The sequence below is a fragment of the Tupaia chinensis genome, unplaced genomic scaffold (assembly GCF_000334495.1).
Source record: "Tupaia chinensis unplaced genomic scaffold, TupChi_1.0 Scaffold000627_1, whole genome shotgun sequence".
Classification (NCBI taxonomy): Eukaryota; Metazoa; Chordata; class Mammalia; order Scandentia; family Tupaiidae; genus Tupaia; species Tupaia belangeri.
Window position 1 is genome coordinate 3,517,933 of NW_006160147.1, and position 15,211 is coordinate 3,533,143.

A 15,211-nucleotide genomic window follows, 5' to 3' on the forward strand; every position below is an offset into this window, starting at 1 on the left:
TTCCCTCTCTCTGGTCAATTATTTAAAAATAATAATAAATTGGGACCAGCAGATGACATAATGGTTACATTGCTGGACTCCTACATAGTTGACTACAGTTTGAGTCCTGGACCTGGAGGCTTAAAACTCACGCCAAGTGCATGTGTGTGCGTTCCCCAAATCCCGGGAGAATGGAGAAGGGATGCAGTGTGGCCATCATCCTGGAGGGTGATTTCTTGCTTTTTCTCTCTGTCTCTCTGGCACACAAGTGAGCCCTATAGCAAAAATTTCTCTAAAATATTAATAATAATAAATTCTTTTTAAAAGAATTATTTTTTTCATTTTTAAACTTTTTATTTTTTTGAGCGTTTTTTTGCTATAGGGCACGTGCACTTGCCAGACAGAGAGAGACAGAAAGCGAGATATCATCCCCCCAGGGGGGATGGTCACGCCGCAATCCCTTCTCCTCCATTCTCCTCTCGGGATCTTGGGCACGCACGCACACGCACCCGGCGAGAGTTTTAAGCCACCGGGTCCGGGACGCGAACTGCGGTCGACTACGTGGGAGTTCAGCGACATAGCCATTATGCTAACTGCTGTTTCCCAATTTTATTATTTTCTAATTTGACCTGCAAGAGACAGAGAGGGAGTCCAGTGCCTTAATCACCACACCACCTGTTGGCCCCAATAAATAGTTCTGTAAAAAAAATGCATATGGTGACCAGCAGGTGGTGTAGTGGTTACTTTGCTGGACTCCTACATGGCTGACTGCAGTTTGCATCCCAGACCCAGTGGCTTGAAACTCATGTTGTGCACATGTATGTGTGTGCGCAAAATCCCAAGAGTAGAATGGAGGAGAAGGGATTGCAGGGTTGCCATCGCACCTGGGGGATGATTTCTCAATTTCCTTCTCTCGCTCTCTCCAGTGAGTGCACATACCCTAAGGCAAAAAACCTCTACCAAAACTAAAATAAACTAAAATAAAAATGCTCATGTTGGGAGTTAAAGCTCAAGGTGATGATATTAAGAGGTAGGGCTTTGAGGACTCACCCTCATAAATAAGGGATTAATATCCTTTAGAGAAGAGGCTTCAGAGAGCTGCCTAGCCTTTGCATCTCTTCTGCCATGTGGGGACACAGTATTAGTCAGTCTCCTCCAGGGGATGCAGTGATGAGGCATCATCTCGGGCACAGAGTAGCCCTTACCAGACAGTGAATCTGCTGGCGCCTTGATCTTTGACTTCCCAGCCTCCAAAGCTGTGAGGGAAAAAATATCTATTATTTATAAATTACTCAGTCTGAAGTTTCTGTTATAGCAGCAGGAACTAAGACAAGTGGATAGCCACTTTTATTCTATTTTACTTATTTTAATTTGCTATGGCACGTGTACTCTGTGGAGAGAAGCAAGAAAAAGGGGATGGCCACACTGCAATCCCCTCCTCTGTTCTCTTCTCGGGATTTTGGGCTTGCACGTGCACATACCCCTGGCATGTCCTCTAGACCACCAGGTCCAGAACTAGAACCATGCAGTCAGCCATGAGGGATCCAGGTCCCCCCACCACCATGCCAGGAGCTAGCCCTGGGTAACCAGCCTTATCAAATAGTCTACCTTCCCACTGACTTGAAACGCTGCTGTTAGAATATACTGAGGGACAGGCCCTAGAGGCCACGATCAACACCTAGTCACCCATGACAACTGCACTTCATCAGACCGCTTCAAAAGAACGCTCAGTTAACACTTCATGGACTCCTTGGGCTTCTGCTAAAGGTGGGAATTTTGAAGTTGGATTTAATAATGTTCAGAAACTGGGCGTCTCTCTGTTGAGACCCATCCAAACACAGGATCAAAAAGGCCACCTAAATTGTCCTATTCAAGGGACAAATCTGCTGAAGGACGTGTACTTTAAAAAGCTGCCTGAGGGACCAGTAGGTGGCAGTGGCTGAGGTGCTGGACTCCCATGTGTCAACTGTAGTTAGAGTCTGGATCTGGCAGTTTGAAATTCACACCAGGCGCGTGTGCATCCATGCCCAAAATCCTGAGGGGAGAATGGAAGAGAGGGGACTACGGCGTGGCCATTCCCCCTGGAGTATGATTTCTTGCTTTCTGTTTCTCTGTCTCTCCAGCGAGTGCATGCACCCTATAGCAAAACTCTCAAAAAAAAAAAAAAAAAGTTGCCTGATCTAAAAATATGTATGCCTGATCTAAAATACGTATACACAACAAGTTATTTTTTCCCAAGCAGTAACCGTAAAGGAGGAGATTAAAAGAACTGTCACACTGAACTTTGTACTAGGAGAATATACAGTATATGCATTTAAGATGGGATGTACTTAACTGTGAAGGCTGGCTGAGATTAGTGGGGAGTTTCACAAACCTCAGGGGTGGATCTCTTTAAACAACCACTGTGCAGGGGGCAGGCTGAGAACCTCAGATAAATCTTCAGCTTTTCCCTTAAGCACCAACGCATTGTTTAAGATGTGCTGCCATCTACTGGCCAACTTTGTGTTGCAGTCAAATCACAGCAATTATAGCAAGTGACTAAGCCACAGGAGCCAGCCGGAAATAGTGACCAAAGCCCCACCTGCCACCCCTGCCCTGTAAAGGAGGCACGCTGTGTGCAGACTGCCCCTGGTAGACTACAGACAGTGCTGCCCTCCTGGTGGTGGCACCCCCTACGTTGGTGCCTGCCAGACACTGCTTACCAAGCTAATCTGAATATGGGGTGAACCTAAATACAACATTCAAAATATTCTAAATGCAGATGGGCCGGTACATAGACTACAGCCCCAAACTCCCCCAATGTATAGAGTAGTAGGCTTGAGTATGATCTCAGAATGCAACAAGTCCGTGCTGAAAGGAAACTGGAGAAAAGTGTCACCCCGGGATAGGCTCTGAAACACAAAGCGCTATCCCCCCACTTTGTCCTCATCTCCACTATCCTGTCTCCCATTCCATGTCCCTTCCCCTCTCCCCATTGCATCCCCACAGCAGTGGTAATGTAAAGAACCTAGAGACCAGGGCCAGCAGGTGGCATGGTGGCTGAGGAGCTGGCTCCCACATGGCCAACTGTGATGGGTCCTGGACCTAGCAGCTTGCTTTCTCACTTTCCCTCTCTCTCTCGGGTGAGTGCATATGCCCAATAGCAAATTAAAAATAATAATAATAACATTAATTTTTTAAAACATTAAACAATAAAAAGAAGAAAACCCAGAGGCCAAGCCTGAGCCCAGGTTCCCAGTGGGGGAGTCACATACTTCTTCAGTCTCTCCCACAGCAAACTGAGGGACACTGGACGGCAGGTCGCAGTGGGACCGGAATGGCACAAGGCGCACCCTGACAGCATGGGCAGTAAGTAAACGAAAACTGAAGACAGAGGCAGCCGGAAACGTTAACATGATCTTTATTACACAGCACGTGTGGTGTTTGTGCATCCCCCAAGTAAATAGAATACTCTATAAAAACCAAACCCAACCATTCAAAATGACACTGAATGAGGACTTAACCCAGAGTCACATCTCTTAAAAACACACACAATTAACACGGTTCTGCTGTAACAATATTATGGAAAGAGCCAGGTAGCATAAGAAAAGAGGGATATAAAGACCGAAGTTTGTGCCAAAGTAATTTTCTTTTGTTATTGCACTTTTATTCTACACACTTAGTATGTTACACTTTTAACACTGTAATAAAAGGCCACCTAAATTGTCCTATTCAAGGGACAAATCTGCTGAAGGACGTGTACTTTAAAAAGCTGCCTGAGGGACCAGTAGGTGGCAGTGGCTGAGGTGCTGGACTCCCATGTGTCAACTGTAGTTAGAGTCTGGATCTGGCAGTTTGAAATTCACACCAGGCGCGTGTGCATCCATGCCCAAAATCCTGAGGGGAGAATGGAAGAGAGGGGACTACGGCGTGGCCATTCCCCCTGGAGTATGATTTCTTGCTTTCTGTTTCTCTGTCTCTCCAGCGAGTGCATGCACCCTATAGCAAAACTCTCAAAAAAAAAAAAAAAAAGTTGCCTGATCTAAAAATATGTATGCCTGATCTAAAATACGTATACACAACAAGTTATTTTTTCCCAAGCAGTAACCGTAAAGGAGGAGATTAAAAGAACTGTCACACTGAACTTTGTACTAGGAGAATATACAGTATATGCATTTAAGATGGGATGTACTTAACTGTGAAGGCTGGCTGAGATTAGTGGGGAGTTTCACAAACCTCAGGGGTGGATCTCTTTAAACAACCACTGTGCAGGGGGCAGGCTGAGAACCTCAGATAAATCTTCAGCTTTTCCCTTAAGCACCAACGCATTGTTTAAGATGTGCTGCCATCTACTGGCCAACTTTGTGTTGCAGTCAAATCACAGCAATTATAGCAAGTGACTAAGCCACAGGAGCCAGCCGGAAATAGTGACCAAAGCCCCACCTGCCACCCCTGCCCTGTAAAGGAGGCACGCTGTGTGCAGACTGCCCCTGGTAGACTACAGACAGTGCTGCCCTCCTGGTGGTGGCACCCCCTACGTTGGTGCCTGCCAGACACTGCTTACCAAGCTAATCTGAATATGGGGTGAACCTAAATACAACATTCAAAATATTCTAAATGCAGATGGGCCGGTACATAGACTACAGCCCCAAACTCCCCCAATGTATAGAGTAGTAGGCTTGAGTATGATCTCAGAATGCAACAAGTCCGTGCTGAAAGGAAACTGGAGAAAAGTGTCACCCCGGGATAGGCTCTGAAACACAAAGCGCTATCCCCCCACTTTGTCCTCATCTCCACTATCCTGTCTCCCATTCCATGTCCCTTCCCCTCTCCCCATTGCATCCCCACAGCAGTGGTAATGTAAAGAACCTAGAGACCAGGGCCAGCAGGTGGCATGGTGGCTGAGGAGCTGGCTCCCACATGGCCAACTGTGATGGGTCCTGGACCTAGCAGCTTGCTTTCTCACTTTCCCTCTCTCTCTCGGGTGAGTGCATATGCCCAATAGCAAATTAAAAATAATAATAATAACATTAATTTTTTAAAACATTAAACAATAAAAAGAAGAAAACCCAGAGGCCAAGCCTGAGCCCAGGTTCCCAGTGGGGGAGTCACATACTTCTTCAGTCTCTCCCACAGCAAACTGAGGGACACTGGACGGCAGGTCGCAGTGGGACCGGAATGGCACAAGGCGCACCCTGACAGCATGGGCAGTGAGTAAACGAAAACTGAAGACAGAGGCAGCCGGAAACGTTAACATGATCTTTATTACACAGCACGTGTGGTGTTTGTGCATCCCCCAAGTAAATAGAATACTCTATAAAAACCAAACCCAACCATTCAAAATGACACTGAATGAGGACTTAACCCAGAGTCACATCTCTTAAAAACACACACAATTAACACGGTTCTGCTGTAACAATATTATGGAAAGAGCCAGGTAGCATAAGAAAAGAGGGATATAAAGACCGAAGTTTGTGCCAAAGTAATTTTCTTTTGTTATTGCACTTTTATTCTACACACTTAGTATGTTACACTTTTAACACTGTAATAAACATTAGTCCTTTAAAACAAACAAAAACATTACATAAAGACAACAACCTGTCCAGACCAATTTTCTTTTCAACCTGCTGGGCAAGGCAGCCTCCTCCATGCCAGGTGTTCTCCATCTCTGTGATCACTTCAGTTGGACTGGATGTTAACAAAGCATATAAAAGTTCAAATTAAAACCCTTGGGCCAACAGGTGGCATGGTGGTTAAGGTGCTGGATCCCACATGGCCAACTTCATAGTTTGAGTCCCAGACCCAGTGGCTTGAAAAACACACTGGGTGCCTGTGCATACAGGCCTAAGATCCATGGCTCTACCCCTTGGGGGTGATTTCTCACACTGTCTCTATCTATCTCTCTGGGAGCGCATGCACCCTATGGCAAAAATCTAAAATGGCAAAAATTAAAATTAAATGCTTTCGAGAATAGTAGTGCTACTTGAAACCTCCAGGGAAGTTTGTAATGCAAGTGTCTCTAGGCCACGCCTCCTTACCTACTTGAACACTGCATTAGCCTTAACCCATCCACCCTCACATTATCCCATCCCATGGCCCTTTTCAAAGGACAAGCCCTGTTTTTCTTTTTTTCTTTTTCTTTTTTTTTTTAAAGTAGGTTATTTGTTCCAGCATTGTTCCAAAAAGCAAAGTTTGAAAACTCAAAGAAATCAACACTTTTTTGGTAATGGTCTCCAGGGCCCTTAACCCCACTCTAATGCATTATGGACTTAGCTTTCCTGATTAGCCCAACGGAATACCACGCATGCCTTCTCTCCAAAGCAAGGCCAGAGGGTGCCTCACGTTTCCCTAAGTGCTACTGTAATCACCAATCCCCCTGGGCTTCTCAGTGCTAAATAATAAGCCAAAAAGTAAAGTGTCATTCAGTGCAGTTGTCACCTCACAGCCCTGCCACCCTGAGCTATTTCTCCCCTAGGGAAACACATTATTCAGCCCTTCTTTGGCAGCTCAAGCAAAAAATACAAAAGCTTGTTTGAGAGTCGACAAAAACTAGTCTACAGGTTTCTCATTCCTGTTTCTATTTGTGGTAGCGAAATAGAAACTGTTTCCTGGAACTGTAGTGTTAAAAATTGGGTGACCCGGTGGTTAAGGCGCTGGATCCCACAAGACCAACCACAGTTCAAGTCCCAGACCTGGAGGCTTGAAAATCACGCGGGGAACATAAACATGTGTGCCCAAAACCCCAGGAGGAGAATGGGGAAGAAGAGACTGTGGCTTCACCATCTTCCCTGGGGACGATCTCCTACTTTCCCTCTCTCTCTGTCTCTCTCCGTTAAGCGCACACACCCTATGGCAAAAATCCTTTAAAAAAAAAAAAAAAATAGGAGAAGCTGCTGCCTAGACTCTGTCCCCTTGAGGCTGATGAAGTCAAAAGTGACTCTCTTTGGCCTAGGGACATCCAACAGTCCTCCTTCCCAGAGAAGCACAAAGCTTGCAGAGGCTCAGGGACCAAGGACACGCCTGTGAGAACCTCACCCATGCTGTGCCAGCATGGCCTTGCTGTTGATTCTCTAGGCACCAGGCCAGGCGTGCCAGGGCCCAGGCTCCACTAATAGTTCTTGTGACTCTGCAGGGGTCCTCTCATTCAGGTATGAGGCGAAATGAGTAACCAGACTTCAAGCTCATTACAAATAGCCAGGTCATCGTTTCTGTGCCCTAATTAAGCTGATTAGAAGGACAGAACACAGTACAGGCAATTCTTTCATGCCGTCCTTCCTCCCCGAGCAGTCTCATCTTACAACTTGGGAGCATGTCTGACCAAAGCCAGGAGGGGGGATCTCAGGACTTCGGCCCCGTGTAGCGCTCTGGAGCCCGAGGACCGCCAGACTTTTTTGAAAACCTAGTGTCTTCCCAAGTAATTTATAATACAGTACATTTCATGGCATTCCATCACTTAATAATAATGGGTGCCGAGGAACAAAGAACCCCAAGTTAGCCAACAATGATATAGAATAAAAAGCAAAGTATACACACGTTGTACACACATGTTCCTGCACTCAGCCTGCTGAGTATTTAAATAACATCCCAAAATATCCATATGCGGACTTTGGGCTGGCCTGGAGACTTTCAGGAATATTTTACATCTTTTCTCAGAATATTTTGTTTTAAAAGAAACTAACACAGCTAGCTACTACTCTCCTTCCTTCTTTTATGGGGGGTGGGGGTGGTGGAGATGTGGTGAATCTGCGGGTAGCTGAGAGCAGAGTGAGCCACTGGGGGGACTCAGTGAGGAAAAACAGAACCTCCTATGTGTGTGTGTGTGTGTGGGGGGGGGGTTACCGCTAGGACTTCCCAAGAATGTTAGGAATGTGGCCTCCACAATGGAAGCACAGACGCCTGATTACAGCTAGAGCTAAGACAGTCCCAGAGGAAGCTATGCTGGGAGTCTTCAGAAAGTTTGTAGAAGATACTTATGCAAAAACTGTATTTGAATGTTGGAATTTTCATGCACCAAGTAAAACTCACATTGTCATCTCATTTCTCCAGGAACTTTTTCAAAGTCACCTTGCGTACAACTTGAGATTTCATACAGGACTGACTTAGGGTGGTTTTTTTTTTTTGGCAAGTAGAGACTACTCACCTCTCCTTTCTGAACTCTTCGCTTGACACCGAGCTTCCTGGAAGCCCCCTACAGACCCCTCATCAGAAGGATGATGAGTTCTGAGAAAACTCAAAGTGAGCTAAGGAGGCGTTAAAAGTCCTGAGCTTCACCTGTGATGCCAGTGATTTGGGTGGCTGGGGCAGGAGGATCCCAACACATGAGACTCTGTCTTTAAAAAAAAAAATTCTAAGAAATATACGACACATTCTGCTAAAACAAGGCTGGAGTGTGGAGAACCCAAAGGCTTGGCTCAGTTATTTTCTCATTTGCAAATAAAAAGGTTATAAGCACTACATGAAGTTTCTGAAAGGCTGGAGTGCTCAAGGGGTTACCGCATTCAAAGATAACTATAACCAGAGCCCAGGAGAGCCAAAGATTAAAACTGAACTTTCAAAGTTGCATGACAAATGTATTACAGACTCCAATTACACTGTCAATATTCAAAAGATGGGCATTCTGCTAGAAAAATCCCAGCAGCAAATGCATCACGACTCTCATACTACCCGAGGACCTGTTTCATATGTTTTGGGGCCAGTACAAGGGCCAGACCACAGTTTTTGAGGATTAGGCAGGCAGATGGAGGTTACTCAGCCAGCCTGTCTATTCCTTCATCTGTCTGTTTTTCTGAGTCTAATGGAACAATTTGGTTGGAGAAGGCTTAAAGTCAGGATTCATAAATTGTTCCCCTTCCTCTGACTAGAATCAGATTTCTGTCCTCACATAAACTACATGAGAAAGTACAAAAGACCACCATCCCAGCTCCCAGCTTCAGGGCAGGGGAGCCCCCCATGTAGACACACAGTGGAGAGGGGCGCATCACAGAGCCACCAGAGAAGTGTCCTCTTTTGTCGGGTTCTTTTCTCCTTCTACCAAAATATATTTGTAATATGGTAAATGGAAGGGACAAATGGCAGGGAAAAAGCCTTGGTTAAAAAGCTCATCAAATTTTAACACAGCAGTGTGCTAAATTCAAAACAAAAGTTTCTGATTTTTCAAAGTTGTAAAACGAGCTGGTAACCTTTCAGTAGGTTACGGCCTCCAGATCCTGTCCCACCTCTCAAGTCTCACCCAAATACTTCACGTTGTTATTCTCGCTCAGACACTCACTCCAAAGCATCATGTTGTCTGGAGCTTTCCCACCTTGAGACCAAAAAAAGGAAAAAAAGGGGTGGGGTGGGGGAAGACCAAAGGGTAGAAAAATAGATCTGTCTGGGGTTAGCAGTAACTCAGCATCCAACAGTGTACACACATACACTTTTTTTTTTTTGGCCTATTGGTGATGTAACAGTGAAATGCTGTCCTCCCCCAGGAGTCAGCAATGTGTGCTCCTCTAAATGTAAACACACTGGAACTCTTAGGAACAGGCAGCTTTGTTTCTAGCTTTCTCACTGGGGCTCCTGACCACTGCAACCTGAGATTCCCCTACTACAGACAGCAGGAACCAGGCATCCACAACTGACCTTCTGTCCCCATGTTCTAACAATCTTAGAAATAAGCTCAAATTTTCTAAGTGTCTTGACCATTGATAAAATCAACTTATTCCTAGCTAGAGCCAAAATAATGAAAATGAAGAGTTGTTAATGCTATTGCCACTGCAGTGTCTAATCGTTGTCTTAGAAACATACACAGTGAATAGACAGTGGTAACATTCGCCTCCTTTTCAGTTGTCACATTTTTCAGCTTTGCATCTTTTGCCACAGGACTATCTTGGGGTATCGGTGAACTGCCGAACGTGCTCAGCTCTCCCAGTCTTCACTGTCCAGGAGATGCCTCTGCTTGGCAAGGTCTCAAGTTGCCCAGCAAGCACCAGTTCCCTCAAGATCTTCCTATAATGAGTTACATGCTGAATTCTCCCCATGGCCAAAAGGTGAGGGGAAGGAAAAAAGTAGAGCGTGAAAGAGAAAGGCCTCTGCTTTCAAGTGGAATCATCCAGCCCTCTGTTTGGCTGCTCAGAATTTGACTTGCATAGCCGGTCCATGATGCCCTGGAGCATGGGCTGGACAATGCCCAGGAGAGGCCTCTGTGAGGGGTCACCATCCCAGCAGGCTTCCATCAGCTGCCAGCACTCCTCATCAAACACAGGAAGACGCTCCGGGCGGGCCCCTAGGGAGGGGAGCATGGAAATGAGACCAGAGCCAGTGAGAAGAGGCATGACTAGAAAGGCGGTTTGCCTGGCTGGGGCCGTATCTAACGAATGCAGTGAGTTTTGCCTGCATTTGCAAACCTACAACCCAGTGATAATAGTGATAGAAAACTGGAACATACTGGTATGGGAAGTTGAAGAGTTAAAACTTTTAAACAAAAAAGCCGTTTAAGGTAGTTCAGAAGACTGTTGCCTAGAAGCAAAGTTTGACTTAAATGGCTCTTCTGGATTCCATGATGGTTTTAATTTTTAAAAACTTTATGATAGTGGGGCCAGCAGGTGGCATAGGCTCCCTTATGGGTGGCCATGGTTGGAGCTCTAGACATGTCAGCTTGAAAATCATGCTGGGCATGTGTGCATGCATATCCAAAATCCCAAGAGGAGAATGGAGGAGAAGGGACTATGGCATGGCCATCTCCCCTGGGGGGTGATTTCTTACTTCCCCTCTCTCTGTCTCTGGAAAGTGCATGTGCCCTATGACAAAAATTTAAAAGATAACAAAACAACAACAAAAATTCACAATATGCATGCATATGAGAGGGAGGGAGAGAGAGTGAAAGACACTTCCAACAGGGACAGATAACACTGAGGTACCCTTCCCCAGGCCTTTCGGCCCATCAGGATCTTGGACAGGTGTGTACGCCTGGTATGTCTCATGCCAGCTGGGACAGGAATCTGAACCTAGTCTGCCACATGGAACTGAGTGCACCACAGAGCTGGGCCTCCAAGAGATGGTTTAGGCATGCACACGGTCTTGCTGTGTGGAGTGGCTGCAGAGGATGACGGGGGGCCCCGGCGGCAGTGCCTGGGCTCAGTCTACTCTCACCAGGGCAGCAGGACAGAAGAGTGCTTGTGGCTCTTACCTCTCCGCACATTATTCCAGAGATGGTCTTTGCCAGCCCGCCTCTCAAACGCCTCAGGAAGCTTAACAGAGCCTGAGCAGATATACCAGAAGAGAATTCCAAAAGCATAGACATCCACGGAATTACCTCAAGATCTTCCTATAATGAGTTACATGCTGAATTCTCCCCATGGCCAAAAGGTGAGGGGAAGGAAAAAAGTAGAGCGTGAAAGAGAAAGGCCTCTGCTTTCAAGTGGAATCATCCAGCCCTCTGTTTGGCTGCTCAGAATTTGACTTGCATAGCCGGTCCATGATGCCCTGGAGCATGGGCTGGACAATGCCCAGGAGAGGCCTCTGTGAGGGGTCACCATCCCAGCAGGCTTCCATCAGCTGCCAGCACTCCTCATCAAACACAGGAAGACGCTCCGGGCGGGCCCCTAGGGAGGGGAGCATGGAAATGAGACCAGAGCCAGTGAGAAGAGGCATGACTAGAAAGGCGGTTTGCCTGGCTGGGGCCGTATCTAACGAATGCAGTGAGTTTTGCCTGCATTTGCAAACCTACAACCCAGTGATAATAGTGATAGAAAACTGGAACATACTGGTATGGGAAGTTGAAGAGTTAAAACTTTTAAACAAAAAAGCCGTTTAAGGTAGTTCAGAAGACTGTTGCCTAGAAGCAAAGTTTGACTTAAATGGCTCTTCTGGATTCCATGATGGTTTTAATTTTTAAAAACTTTATGATAGTGGGGCCAGCAGGTGGCATAGGCTCCCTTATGGGTGGCCATGGTTGGAGCTCTAGACATGTCAGCTTGAAAATCATGCTGGGCATGTGTGCATGCATATCCAAAATCCCAAGAGGAGAATGGAGGAGAAGGGACTATGGCATGGCCATCTCCCCTGGGGGGTGATTTCTTACTTCCCCTCTCTCTGTCTCTGGAAAGTGCATGTGCCCTATGACAAAAATTTAAAAGATAACAAAACAACAACAAAAATTCACAATATGCATGCATATGAGAGGGAGGGAGAGAGAGTGAAAGACACTTCCAACAGGGACAGATAACACTGAGGTACCCTTCCCCAGGCCTTTCGGCCCATCAGGATCTTGGACAGGTGTGTACGCCTGGTATGTCTCATGCCAGCTGGGACAGGAATCTGAACCTAGTCTGCCACATGGAACTGAGTGCACCACAGAGCTGGGCCTCCAAGAGATGGTTTAGGCATGCACACGGTCTTGCTGTGTGGAGTGGCTGCAGAGGATGACGGGGGGCCCCGGCGGCAGTGCCTGGGCTCAGTCTACTCTCACCAGGGCAGCAGGACAGAAGAGTGCTTGTGGCTCTTACCTCTCCGCACATTATTCCAGAGATGGTCTTTGCTAGCACACCTCTCAAACGCCTCAGGAAGCTTAACAGAGCCTGAGCAGATATACCAGAAGAGAATTCCAAAAGCATAGACATCCACGGAATTATCGTATTTTCCTAGAGTAAGAAAGGATGAAAAAGTCATGAGCCAGAGAGATGGAGGAAGCAACACCTGCAGAGGTCTTCACGTGTCTTTTCTTTTCCTTTTCTTTTTTTATTTTTTTAAAAATTTATTTATTCATTTACTTATTTTATTTTGACCAGAGAGAGACAAAGAGAGAGAGAAAGTGAGAAAGCAAGCCACCAGATCCAGGACTTGAACCACGGTCAGCCATGTGGGATGTCTAGCACCTTAACCACCACACCACCTGCTGGTCCCACACATGTCTTTTCTTAAGGCTTTTAACATCCACTGTCTTTCATACCAACTGTGTCAGGTTAGGCAGGGCACATTTACTTGTGTATGAAAAAGAATTATTCAATTTTATTTATTGTTATTATGACCAGAAAGAGACAGAGAGAGACAGAGGAAGTAAGAAAGCAAGCTGCCAGGTGTCGTAGTCAGCCATGTGGGATCCAGTGCCTTAACCACCACACCATTTGCCAAACCCAGCAGGGCACATTAATAATGTCCATTCATAAAACAAAAAGTTATGGCATTGGAAAGTCACAGCTAGATAATATGAGAGCCAAGAAGATAACTTGACAAAGGAGAAGGGAAATAAGGCCTTTCACTTTAATGGGACAGTCAAGCAGAATAGTGAAAGGTCATTTTAGAGAAACAAAGTTGTGAAATACAGGTGAGTGGGTACATTGGAACCGAAGTATAAACATTTATAAAGTCAGAAAGGTCTAGATCTAGTGGGCAGCAGGATGTCATTAATGTTTTAGAGCAGGAGGTGACATGGAGAATATAATGTTTTAGAAAGTTCATTTAGACTGTAGGATAGACTGCAATAGAAACAATCAAAGGTTCAGTATGAATTACCCAAAACAGCATATTAGCAGTGAGTATAAAAATTCTAAAAATACGAAGTATCTAGGGAGAGGAAAATGGAGTCTGTCTCTTGGTTCAGATGTGAGCTGGACTCCAACGGTCTAGCCAACTCCTAACCCTTAATGTGCTCCACTCAATGAAGAACTACATACAGAATGAAAGAAATCAAAGAATATTGCTAGTTTTCGCTATAACTCAGCAATGATTAACCTCTTTCCTTTCATCTCCCCTGGCACTAGAACAGTCACTCCCTGTCAATCCAGGCTGAAATACTCAGAATCATCTTCTAGCCATTTGTTCCTGTTTATTGTCCATATCAACTTAACCACAAAATCCTGTCTGTTCTTCCTCTAAATTGATCTCAAATCTGTCCCCATGTTTTTTGTGTCGTTACTATACCAGCCTAATCCTAGAGACAACCACTACCTAACTGATCTCCTTATCTTGGTTCTTCACAATCAAATCTTCTCTACCTTCGGAGGCTAAGCTAATCCTCCATAAACATTTTCTTTTCATTTCCCCCCTGCTCAAAGTTCAGTAGCTTCTGGGGTCCAGACGATGGTGCAATGGTAAAACACAATGCTGCGTGACGCTGAGCCACATGGGAAGGTTCTGGATTACATCTGGAGACCTCCGTGAGTATACGGGGCACACTGGATCTGGCTGAGGCTGAGGATGGATTGTGGCACTGAGACCCAACTGGGGGTACTGTCTCTCTCATGCTCTCTCACTCATGAAAGAAAGAAATTTAAAAAAGCAAAAAGCTCAGTAGTCCTTATATAACAAACTTTAACTCTTCCGCATCAACTTTATACTCAATGTATTGAGTCATTAGAAAAGTCATGACGTATTTTTGCATAGAAATAGACAGAAAAATACATTATGACTTTTTTGATGATCCAATGACTTATCTCTCTAACTTTGTCTGCCACTCTTCTTCAAATGAATTTCTTTCCTTTCTTGCTTATTTCTAGTCTGCAATATTCTTCATGCTATCCCCTTCTCTAGCCTCCAGAATTTTCTCTACTTCATGACACATGGCTGGACCCTGGAGACAGAAAGACCTAGCTAGATTAAAATGCCACTTCCATTGCCTTCTTCTCTGTGTTTTAGGGATGGGTTTCTTCCTCAATCTGGTCTCAATTTTATCCATGAAATGGACATAAAAAGATATAAGCATCATTACATAACTGTTGTGAGGATTAAATGAAACAAAATGTATGAAAAACATATCCATGTGACCTACCTCTAAGTATATACTCAGTAAATGAGTTTCCTTCCCACCCTGTTTTTCCAGATCTGACTCAAGTTCCGCACAAAACCTTACCTATACTATAAAAGCATAAACATTTCAACCTCCATTTATCCCTAAGATTTAAAGCACTTCATTTAGCACTTAATCACATGCTATCTTATACTGCTTCCGAACTATTTCACCTCTCTTCATATCTCTGTCAATTGAAAGTTCTTTGGAGATAGAAGACAACTCCTGTTATACAGGAGTTATTCAATCAATATTTTAGGATTAGGAGCCACATGGTAGTTTGGCAATGTGGTACAACCCTCTTCAAGGCAATCTGCATGGGAAGGTACCTGGTTCACAGCTCGAGACCGCCCTGAATATGCATGGCAGACATGCGCCCAAGATCTGGAGGGCGCCAAAGGCTGGGATGGGTCACAGAGATAAGACCCTGTTAGGAGTGCGTCTCTCTCTTTCTTTCTTTTTTTTTTTTTTTTTTTTTTGAGTGGGTTT

At 45.2% G+C, this 15,211-nt stretch overlaps 1 protein-coding gene across 1 annotated transcript in view; it reads right to left on the reverse strand.

The window, feature by feature from the left end:
• Window positions 1-8,108: 8,108 nt before the first annotated feature.
• Window positions 8,109-15,211, reverse strand: part of DSTYK (dual serine/threonine and tyrosine protein kinase) — a gene marked incomplete at its 5' end in the record, with an annotated part of 68,266 nt that continues 61,163 nt past the window's right edge. The window contains 3 exon segments of the mRNA XM_006159353.3: window positions 8,109-9,933; window positions 11,252-11,540; window positions 12,444-12,578. Of these exon segments, the coding sequence (XP_006159415.2) occupies window positions 11,353-11,540; window positions 12,444-12,578 (323 nt within the window).